We start from the raw sequence: 12203 nt of genomic DNA on the forward strand, positions 1-12203 counted from the left end.
AGGCCCTCTATGAGGTGGATTGATTCAGTGACTGGGATAATTGGGATGGGAGTGTCGGAGACAGTGCGATTGGCACAGGACAGAGCGGAGTTCAGGGCTGTTGTACATAGGGTCGCTATGAGTCGCAGGCGGCTCAACAGCACATAACAACAACAACAACAGCATTAATCTTAACATTCTTCCTGTGATCTGAGTTGTTGACAAGAACAGAAAAAGGAAGCAAATCAGTAACAAGTTGACATTAAACATAAACTACAGAGCTTTTGCTTAATATGCCAACTGGTATGCCTGCCTAGGAAAACATTTTCAATTTCAGGTTTCCCCAGAGGCATACAGTTTAAAAATTCAGCTCATCAAAGTGAAGTTAAATGACAGTTTTATTAAAAAGTTTGATTTTGAAAATTATGTCTTTCAGCCAGCGATTCCAGTTTGACTACCCAAGGCTTCAACTACTCTTGGACCTTGAAGGAAAAAGACACTGAAGAATGTAAGTATATGACTGGACACTTCTGAACCTTCAGACCTCAGTCTAACAGAATACATAATTGACAAAAAAGCAAAACTTTACAGCAAAAATATAAAAGTAATTTCTATAGTCACTTGGAGAAAAAAGGAGGAGAAAAAAAAATGAAAATAAATAAATAGGCACATAACAAAACATGGAAGGAGGGACTAGTCCTTGAAGGAAGGACATCATGCCTGAGAGGGTGGAGGGACATAGCAAGAGAGGAAGACCCTTGATGAGATGGATTGACTCAGTGACTGGGGTAATGGAGGTAGGTGTCTCAAAGACAATAAGGTTGGCTCAGGATAGATCAGGATTCAGAGGCATTGTATATAGGGTCACAAGGCAACAACAACAGCTGTGAGATTATGTAAATTGTTACCATCACTTAATCATTATCTTTTAAAGTTAATTATTTGTATACCTTACAATCCAACAATTCTATTCCTAGATATGATGTTGTTGTGATATGCCCTCAAGTTGTTTTCAACTCATAACAACACTATGTACCATAGCTCTGAAACTTACTCTATCTTGAGCCATTGTCAATGTCTCTTACATATCTACCCCATTACCCCAGTCACTGAGTCAATTCATCTCATCCAGAGTCTTTCTGTTTTCCAATGTCCTTCAGCCCTTCCAACCATGATGCCCTTATCCAAGGACTGATACCTCCTGGCAACATGCCTAAAGTATGAGACAGAACTTCAAAATCTTTACCTCCAAGGAGCAGCCTGGTTTCTGTTTAGTCTTTGTACTGGGTGTAAGGCCTAGGACTCAAGGAAGGGACCAGAGAAAGAAAGGAAGCTAAAGAAGCTTTATTAAGGGGTCTCCCAGGTGTGATTCCTTTGTCTGCAGAGAGAGAAACAAGCAGAGGGACAGAAGAGGAAACTACTGCCCCTTAAAGTTGAGTAAGACAGTGTTTTTATAGTAAGGGTCCTTAGGGAGGTAAAGGAGGGACAGTGTGTTGTGGTTTAGCCAGGTGGGTGGTCTTCTCTGGTGGGAAGAGAGGGAAACTGCATGGTAATTGAGGCTGTTCACTCCCTTTGTTGGCATGTTGGTACTCCTTGAATCCTATATTCTCCCTTTGACTTTGGACCCAGCCTGACATCCCAGCCTCCTTAGTGAGAAAAAGGGTGACATATTCTTTCTGGCTACTTTCTGCTGAACAGGTGTGAAGATCTGGGGCTAAGAGGCTAGACTGGGATGGCCAAGGACCAGTAGCCAGTGGAGAATATGGATGTCACAGCAGCTGGTTCATGCTGGTCATTTATTTTATCCTATGAACTAAGAATTCAAAAAAGCAAGGAGTGATTAGTAACAATATGTTTATGAATTATTGGTCCTAGAAAAGAAAGAACCCATGCTAGAAGTGGGTTCTCAAACCAATTTGAGAAAAAGCTTTTTGTCTTTTGCCTGTTCTTTACCTTTTCAGCTTTTAGTTTAGAAACATTTTCTTCTATTAGTCCTGATTTGTTCAGAATATCTAGAATGCTCCGATTTTGGACGACAACCTGTGACAGTGATGTCAGCTGATTTTGGAAGGAGGCTGATGTTATCTCTAGAGCTAGCTGTAAGTGGTCCTCAAAATTCTGGGCAGAAATAATTCTATGACAGAGAGCTCCTCCTGCCATATTTCCAGCAGCTACATCTGAGGCTAGGCTGAGTCCAACCATGATTGGGAGAAAGCTCCTCTCTTTGTTTGAGGAATGGGGAGAAGCCAAATTACTATACAGGGTAAGGTGGAGTACAAATGTTACAGGGAAACAGGGCCCTTTGGTGGTGGAATTTATGCACTTGTGTAGAGTCCCATTACACCAAAAATATTGTCCTGTTTAGGGTACAGCATGTGCACTTATGTTAACATTTTGCACACAGCAGTCATGCTCTTTTACTGGAGGCATGAATGTGGAAGTTATATAGCAGACATGAGAGTACTCTGTCCACTGGTCAGGTTCCAGCTCCCAAAGTAGAACAGGTTCTAAAGTGGTAGAGCACTCAGTTTAGGGAGATTGAGAGGTTTGAGGTGCTTGGGTAAAGTGTGATCTAGAGAAATTGACTGGCACTGCAGCTAGCAAAGGCTGTTGTAAAGAGACAATCAATCCCCATTACTGAGACCTGGGAAGGGAAAAATTGGACCTGAGAAAGAAGGGAGCACTGAAAATGTTGCCCCTGTGTCAACCATAAGGGAAACTGGCTTGCCTGCTACCTGAAGGGTAACTTTGGACTAGGCAAGGGTAATAGGGGTTGTCGAAACTAGGCATCTTCAATCTTCTGCCAGGCCTAAGAGGTTGGCCAGGATGGGGACCAGGTTTGGTGGAGGTGATACCCTGCCATGGCTAGGCACTGAAGGGCAGTCAGCCTTCCAATGGCCTAGTGTCCCACAGATAGGGCAAGGCCATGTTAGAGGGTGAGGGTCAGGGCAGCGGTCTTTGCCACACTTGAAGCATACATCAGGAGGTAACCAGCTCATTGAATGAGGAGGTGTTTTCTGACTACTCACTACTTCTGCTGCTGCTGCTGCTGTCGCTTCCTGTAGGGCAGCTATCAGTGCTTGAGTCTGCATATTTGCTTTTTGGAGGGCATAAATCTCCTTATCAGCCTCTGTCTGTTCCTCTCAGGCATTGAAAACTTTAAAGACTATGTTTACCAGGCCTCAAATGGGTGTTTAGGGGCCGTCCTCAGCTTTTTTAGTTTCTTTTTTATATTAGGGGCTGATTGAGTGATAAGATAAGTAGCTAGGATGGGGGCTCCTGTTGGGGAGATAGCATCTAAACAAGTATACTGAGATGGGGCTTCAGTGATACAGTTAAGGAAAGCAGCTGGGTTCTCATCTTTACCTTGGGTAATCTCTCTAAGCTTTTCAAAATTGACTGCTTTATGGGAGATGGCATGTACGCTGGCTAACAGGCACTGACTGAATCATATGATCATACCTGGCTGGACCATGTCTTCCTGCTGCTATATTAATTTGGTATGTCCAATTTGGCCTCTGCTGGGGAACAGCTTGGGGGCCACCTGGCATGGAGCTATCTGTTAAATGTACTTGGTCTAAGTGTTGCTGAGTGGCAATAAGAACCTGCTCTTTTTCATCTGGCACCAGAGTAGAAGACAGTACAACAAAACGGTCATGCCAGATGAGATTATAGGTCTGGGTTAGGTACCTAAACCCTTTGATATAGGTTGTTGCATCACTGGAAAATAAGCCTAAATGTTTTTCAATTGATAATTTAAAAAAACAACAACACAGAATATATGAGCTTTAAACTAATACTATATTAATCTTAAAGTAAAAAAGAAGAGATAAATTTGAAAATAGTTTCAGTTCTGAACTGTCTGAAAAATTTCATGTGGGTAGAAAATTCTCTAAGGAAAAAGGAAATAAAATATAATTCTTATACCTGTTTAGTAAAAGAAAGAGAAAGAAGAATGTTGTTGTATAGGATTTATATTTTATAAGAATTGGTTGCCTGAGTTTCAATAGAGAGTAATGTGCTGTAATGGGGTAGGAAGCAGGTTGGAAGGAGAGAAGAAAGGAGCATTGGAGTTTAATTCCTTTATCTGTGATGTTTGGTCAAGAGGCTTAATGGGATTATTTACTGTGTGGGGTCAGAAAAAGGAGAGATGATGTTTTATATATGGGTTAGTATTAGAAAAGGAAGGTGATGTTTTCGTTTCAGAAGATTCTTTTTACATGGAAGGTTAGTTAAAAACTTTCGCTGCAGTTTTAGGCTGGTGACTGGAAGAGACCAGCATATCACCCATGTGACATTTTGCATGTGAAATCAGTCTTTTCCCCACCTTAATAAATCTACTACAATTGATATAACATAAAAATTTCAAAACATTTCATTGTTTCTTTTCAAACTCATTATTTGCAGGTATTATAAAGTAAAAATTCGCTTCCCTCAAGCCTTCTACAATTTACTACATACTTTCAGATTTAGCTTTTACTATCTTTTATATTCTGACACAAGCAGACATTCTACTTTAAAGCAAAACTACTTTCATTTTACCTCTTAAACAAAAACACAAAACTTATTACCAGTTATTTTGCTTTCCCTCTTGAATTTCATACTATGCTAAAACTTTGAATTATTATTCTCAAGGTGGTTTTTGTTCAGTAGAATAGATATACTAAGTTAGTTCATGTGTGTTCACTACCCCAAAATGCTAAAATTTAATAATTGCAAGTCTTAATTGGCTCAAAAACAGTATGGCTTGGTTTCACTTGGTAAAGTTAATAGGACTTTAAAATATAGATGCATATATGTATACGCACTCATAACTACGTTTTTTAAATCATGGAAGAACAATACTTTTCAAAGTGAAGAAATAAAAGCAAATACTAAATGTTACTTTACCATGGGCTAAAAGAACTTGTACAGGTTAGGAGATTTTACAGAGAGAGAGATGGGAGCAAAACGGAAAGAAAGCTTAGATTTCTTACCGTCTTTGAGTCCATTGGCAGAAATTGTCAAGAACTTGAAAAGTATTAAAATAAAAAGATCCATTTTAAGGTTATTGAAAATTGTTATCTAGCTGGTATTGCAGCAATGCTTGGTTACAGTAAAAGGTTAGTCTCTTGGGGCTAAGGTTTTCAGCCAGGCCCAAGTTTGAAAATTAGACACTTGACTACCCATCATGTTCAGGTCCATGGGTGAGGGCAGCCAAGATTTCAGATAGTCCTCTGAAAGCCGGAAGCCTCAGATTATGGGAAAGGCTTAGAGATGGGGTGGCATCCCCTATCACAATCAATAGCCTGGAAGCACCTGGTGCTTGGGTGGGCTCTTGATCCAGGCCTGTGGTTTTTGGAAATATTGGATATATGCACAGATAGGATTCCAATGTGGATAGACCTGAATCCCAAGGGAGTTCAAATTTCCTGGAGGGAAAATGCCTGGGAGCTGTTCTGAACAGTACCTGGGAAATTCTATGAGCAAATGAGCCTTTCTGAGGGGAGCTCTGGTGGCCTATTGGCAAGAAGCTGCACTGCAATCCCAGAGGCACACGGTTCGAATCCACCAGATGCTCTGCCGAGGAAGGAGGGGCAATCTCCTCCTGTACCAGTCAGATCTGATTTGACAGTACACATACACACACACACACACACACACACACACACAAAATAAAAATTTTAAAAAATGAGCCTTTCTGAAGGAGAAATTTTTTTTCCGCGTCAGAAAAGGAGTCTGAGAGTGCAGAGGCAGAACTCAGTATAATAGAGAGGCAGAAGTCATAAGAACAGGAGCAAAGTTCTCGATGGGAAGAGGCGCCAGAAAACTTCTAGCGAAGTCTCTTCCAGAATAGAGGTAGCAGTGGAGAGAAAGAATGAAGAGTTCAGGGAAAGTGGACAGTACTTATGACAGGACATAAACACAAAAGAGATGGAAATAGACAACAGAGGGTCTGTCCCCTCAGTCCATATAGGTACCCCTCTGGCCATGCTCCTCGCAGGGTTAAAGAATGTCATAGCAATAGGCATACCCATACCAAGCTCAGGCCCAGTTGTGGTCCCTAGAGGATTCCCCAAATTGCCACTAAGCAGTATGACAACACCATGAAACCATGGTGGAGACCCAATCAAACTCCATGGCTTCAGAGTAGCATCAGCCATGGAGCCTCTTCACAAGCACTCAAGGTATTCAGTCAACAAGCATATACACAAACAGGAGAAGAGGAAAAAAATGGGATCATTTCTGTTACATTACCGTTTGACGTCTTGACACCATGCGAGATAGTAGTTTCAAGAGAGAGAGAGAGGGAAGGGCGCCACACTCACCCCAAAAGTGGGCAGGGACACAACACACCTTGACTCCTTTCCTGGGTTTTAGCACCAGGATGTTAGTTAGGTCTTCACACTGGACATAAGACCTAGGACTCAAGGAAGGGACCAGAGAAAGGAAGGAAGCTAAAGAAGCTTTAAGAGGTCTCCTGGGCAGGATTCCTTGTCTACAGAGAAAGAAATGGGCAGAGGGACAGGCCAGGGAAATAGTGTACCTTAAAGTTGATTAGGGCAGGGTTTTTATAGTAAGGGTCTTTAGGGAAGTAAGGGAGGGATGTTCCATTGTGGTTTAGCTAAGTGGGTGGTCTTCTCTGGAGGGAAGGGAGGGGAACTGCATGGTAGCTGAGGCTGTTCGGTCCCTTTTTTGAAATGTGGATATTCCTTGAAACCTTTGTTCTCCCTTTGACCTTGGTCCTGGCCTGATAGTTTCAACCTCTCCAGGACAGACCTGTTTGTTCTCTTAATAGTCCATGGTATATTCAATACTCTCCTCCAGTACCACAATACAAAGGCATTGATTATTCTTCAATCATCCTTTGTCATTGTCAAGCTCTCTAAGTAATTGTGAAGACAATGGCCTGGATCAGGCACACCTTATTCTCTAGACTGACATCATTGCTCCTTAGTACTTTGGAGAGGTATGTGACAGAAGGTTTTCCAAATACAATTCTTCTTTTGATATCCTTGCTGCTGGTACCAGCATGTTGATTGTGGAGTCAAGCAAGGTGAAGCTGTTAAAAGTCTTAATCCCTTCTCCATCTATCATGATGCTGCCAATTGGCCCAGTGATGAGAATCTTTATTTTGTTGATGTTAAGCGTCAATTTATATTGAAGGCTGCAGTTCTTGACCTTCTGCAGAAAGTGCTTCAGGTCCTCCTCAGTTATTGCAAGCAAGGTTTTGTCATCTGTTTAATGCAGGTTGTTCATTAGTCTTCCTCCAATCCTGATCCCACATTCCTCCTCATAGATCCCAGCCTCCTGAATGATTTGTTCCACATATAGATTGAAAAGTTATGGAGATAACATACATCCCTAGCATACATCTGTCTGCTTTTGAGCCGTGCAATGTTTCCTTGCTCTATTCTGATGACTCCATCCTGGTCCAAATATATATTTAAAATGAACACAGTTAAGTTTCTGAAATTTCTATTCTTTCAAAGTTAGACAAAATTTGTTGTGGTCCACACAATCAATGACTTTGATAGTCAATTAAACAGATAGGCATTCTTCTGTTACTCTCTGCTTTCAGCTAAGATCCATCTAATATTGCATATAAGGTCCCTAGTGCCACAGCCTCTTCTATACCCATCCTGTACCTCTGGCAGTTCTCTGTTGATATCCTGTTGCAGTTGTTTTTGGATAATTTTCAGCAGGATCTTGCTTGTATATGATATTAATTATATTGTGTGATAATTTTCACACTCTCTCTGATCACCTTTTTTTGGAATGGGAATAAATAGGAATCTCAATTGGCTAGTCAATTGGCCAGGAGGCTACCCTACAGATTTCTTGACATAACTTGGTGAGTATGTCCAGAACAGCATCTGTTGAAATTAGTATGCATCAGTTTCTGAGACCTTGTTTTTTGCCAGTTCCTTCAGAGCAGTTTGAATTTCCTCATTCATCACCATTGCTTCATGATCATATGTTGTTTCATGAAGTTCTTTTGTATCAGCCAATTCTTTTTGGTATAGTTGCTCTATGTATTCCTTCCATTTTCTTTTGATGATTCCTGGGCTATTCAACATTCTGCACACAACATCCTTAAGTATTGCATCTCAAGGCTTGAATTTGCTCTTCTGTTCCTTCAGGTTAAGAAATGTTAAGCGAGTTTGTCCCTTTTGTTTTTTCAACTCCAGCTCTTTTCACATTTCACTATAATACTTTGCTGTGTCTTCCCGTCTGCCCTTTAAATCTTCTATAAAGCTCTTTAACATCTTAATTTCTTCCCTTTTCTTTGGCTTCTTCGCACTCTAGTGCAATATTGAGTCTCTTCTGACATCTATCTTGGTCTTTTCTTCTTCCTCTGTCTTTGTAATAACCTTTTGCATTCTTTCTGGATGATATTCTTGATAGCCTCCCACAGCTCATCTAGTCTTCACTCTAGGTCTCAAAACTGTTCCTGACATGGTCTTTAAGTTCAGGAGGGTTAGACTGAAACTGAAGGTCAAACTTTGGTTCTTGTGGATTTCATTCTATATTCTTTAGCTTCAGTTTGAACTTGAATACAAGTAGTTGTTGGTCTGCTCCACAATGAGCACCTGACCTAGTTTTCCTCAGTTGATATTGAGCTTCTCCAACAATTTTTCCCCCACAGTTGTAATCAATTTGATTCTTGTGTGGGCCATCAGGTGAGGTCCATCTATATAATTGCCATTTGATATAGGTCCAAGACAAATGTTAGAACAAGTGTACAGAAGATAGGCATATAAATTTGAGAGTAGAGACAAAACAATGCTAATAATGACAAAAATTAAATATATTTCAAATGATCATATCAACAACTATGAGATATCATCTCACCCCAGTAAGAATAGCAAAAATTAACAGAACAGCAAACAATGAAAGCTGGCGTGGTTGCGGAGAAACTGGAACCCTTATTCACTGTTGGTGAGAGTGGAAAATGATGCAACAGCTATGGAAAACTGTATGGCACTTTCTCAAAAAGTTGCAAATAGAAATACCATTTGACCCAGCAATTCTACTACTGGGAATATACCCTAAAGAAACCATAACTGCCACCCAAGCAGATATATGTACAACTATATATTATTGCAGCTTTCTTTACAGTAGAAAAGAATTGGAAACAAGCTAAGTGTCCATCAACAAACGAATAGATAGAGAAGCTCTGGTATAGTCACACAATGTAATAGTATGCTTGATTGAAAAACATAAAATATTACACAAAATGGGTGACCCTGGAGAACATTATGCTGAGTGTAATATCTCAGGCTTAAAAAGCCATAGAAGATTAGTTTTATTTTCACCACTGGACCAATTGGCAGCATCAGGATGGATGGTGAGGAGATTGAGATTGTTCACAGCTTTGGTCTGTTTGGCTCCACAATCAACACTCTTGGCACCAGCAGCCAGGAAATTAAAAGATGTATTGTGATGGGACAATCTGCTGTTAGGGACCTCTCTAAAGTACTGAAGAGCAACGGTGTCTCTCTGGAGACTAAGGTGTGTCTGATACAGGCCATGGTCTTTGCAATCACTTATTATGCATCAGAGAGTTGGAAAATGACCAAGGAGGACAGAAGGAAAATTGATGCCTTTGAGCTGTGGTGCTGGAGAAGAGTATTGAGGGTACCATGGACCAGCCTGCTCTTGGGAGGTAAGGATACTGAGACTCGTCTGACATACTTTGGTCATGTTGTAAGGAGAGACAAGTCCTTGGAGAAGGACATCATGCTTGGGAGGGTGGAGGGACAGCGCAGGAGGGGAAGTCCCTCTAGGAGATGGATTGATTCGGCAACTGGGATAATCAGGATGAATATGTCAAAGACAATGAGATTGGCACAGGACAGAACAGAATTTAAGGCTGTTGTACATAGGGTCGCTATGAGTCACAAGCGACTCAACAGCACATAAAAACAACAACAGTTTTATTTTTGTTATTTGTCACAACCTGATGATGTATGTGCGTGAAAGAAAACTAAAGTGAAGCATTAAGGAAAAATTATGTCAATCCACCTGGTTGAGGGTCTTCCTTTCCTTCCCTCTCCCTCCACTTTTCAAAGCATTTTGTCCCTCTCCTAGGAATAACCTCTCTTAGCAACCTGCCAAAGTTTGTGAGATGAAACTACATCATCTTTGCCTTCAGGGGGCCCTCTGGCTGCACCTTCTTCAAGATATATTTGTTCTTTTGTCAGTCCATAGGACCTTAGATGTTTGTAATTCTTTATTCTTAAAATGGCAATATAAACATTAAATAATTTGCTTTTTTACTTTTATTATTTGTGTTCCACATAATGCCTGGTATATTGCCCTCATTGGACTGACTCATAGATGACTCTCCATTGGGTTTCTGAGGCTATAAATTCCACAAAAGGAGATTGCATATCTTTGTGGATTTGAACCACCAGAGAGGCACTGCCTTTGGATTATCATTGAAACTCCTTAAAAACTAGCCCATCAGAGCCCTCTTAGTATACTGTCAATGCTCAATAAATATTATTGGATAATTAATAACTGTTGGTTGTATGGAAGGAAATTTCCCAATAGATACAGAAACTTCTTGGATAAAGTTTTAGGGGAAAAAAAAATCTGAATTTCAAGTTAAATTTATTCCTTGAAAACAAACAGATTCATCCTAGAAAGGGTTAAACCAGGTGGCTCCTTGGAGGCAAGGATTCAGAGGCTCCTTCTAACATACTTTGGACATGTTGTAAGGAGAGACCAGTCCTTAGAGAAGGACATCATGGTTGGGAGGGTGGAGGGACAATGCAGGAGGGGAAGGCCCTCTATGAGGTGGATTGATTCAGTGACTGGGGTAATTGGGATGGGTGTATCAGAGGCCGTGTGATTAACACAGGACAGAGCAGAGTTTAGGGCTGTTGTACATAGGGTCGCTATGAATTGCAAGCGACTAGATGGCACCTAACAACAATATACACAGAGAGAGAGAGAGAGGTGTATATATACATATTTTCTCACACTAAGCAAAACGCATATTACTATATGATAATTTCATTTATTTATTTTAAAAATATGATTGTCCCGAATAAGCAAAATGCTTCTGAGAAACAAAAATGAGGTGGGAGGCATAGCACTTCCTCACCCCAAAATCTACTACATAGCAGTAATACCCAAAACATTGCACTGGTACAATGACAGGCACATAGACCAATGGAACAGAATTGAGAACCCAGAAATCGACCCAACTTTCTATGGTCAACTGATATTTGACAAGAAAATCAAGCCTATCAAATGGGGTAATGACAACCTCTTCAACAAATTGTGCTAGTAAAACTGGACTTCCACATGCAGAAAGCTGAAACAGGATTCACATCCCACACCATATGCAAAAAATCAACTCGAGGTGGATCAGAGACCTGCCTGGGAGTAAAGCCCAAAGCCATAATGTTCATAAGAACAAACTGGGATTAAGCTTAGATGCCCTAGTCCATAGTACAAAGAGACTGCCAAATACAGCCAGAAATGTACAATCTGAAAAGTATAAAATTTATGAATGGGACCTACTAAAGATTAAATCCCTGTGCACATCAAAAACTTTCTCCAACAGGGTGAAAAGAAAACCCACAGACTGGGAACAAACATCTGGTAATACCATCTCAGACAAGAGTCTCATAACAGAAGTTTACAGAATACTACAGATACTGTGGGCATCCACAAAAAAAGGACTAATAACCCAATTACAAAATGGTTAAAAGACATGGAAAGAATCTTCACAGAGGAAGGTTTTCTAATGGCCAACAGACACATGAGCAAATGCTCCAAATCACTGGCAATAAGAGATATGCAAATGAAAACCACAATGAGATACCATCTCACCTCAGTAACAGTAGCAAAGTTTAACAGGGCAACAAGTAATAAATGTTGGAGAGGATGTGGCAGGATAGGAACTCTTATACATTGTTGGTGGGATTGTAAAATGGTTCAACCATTCTGGAAGGCAGTTTAGCACTTCCTCAAAAAAGCTAAACATAGAAACTCCATATGGCCCAGCTATTCAATATACCTAAGAAAATGACAGCTCAGGCACAAATGGAAACTTGTACATCAGTGTTCAGAGCAGCATTATTAACCATCCCAAGAATGTGGAAACAGCCCAGATGTCCAACCACAAATGAATGGATTGAGAAATTAGGTGTATTCACAAAATGGAATACTACACAACATGCAGAAGAAATGATTCTGTAAATTAGACACTGGTCATGGCATAAAAA

General features: G+C 40.5%; 1 protein-coding gene across 1 annotated transcript in view; it reads left to right on the plus strand.

Annotated features, from left to right (window-relative positions):
- The window catches only part of CD96 (CD96 molecule), a 182276-nt gene that overhangs the window by 135946 nt on the left and 34127 nt on the right, over positions 1 to 12203 (plus strand). Inside the window, exon 10 of the mRNA XM_006895355.1 lies at positions 416 to 487. Coding sequence (XP_006895417.1) covers positions 416 to 487 — 72 coding nt within the window. The remainder of the gene's footprint in view (positions 1 to 415; positions 488 to 12203) is intronic.

Source organism: Elephantulus edwardii, unplaced genomic scaffold (assembly GCF_000299155.1).
Source record: "Elephantulus edwardii isolate Elephantulus edwardi_28Jun2011 unplaced genomic scaffold, EleEdw1.0 scaffold00165, whole genome shotgun sequence".
NCBI lineage: Eukaryota > Metazoa > Chordata > Mammalia > Macroscelidea > Macroscelididae > Elephantulus > Elephantulus edwardii.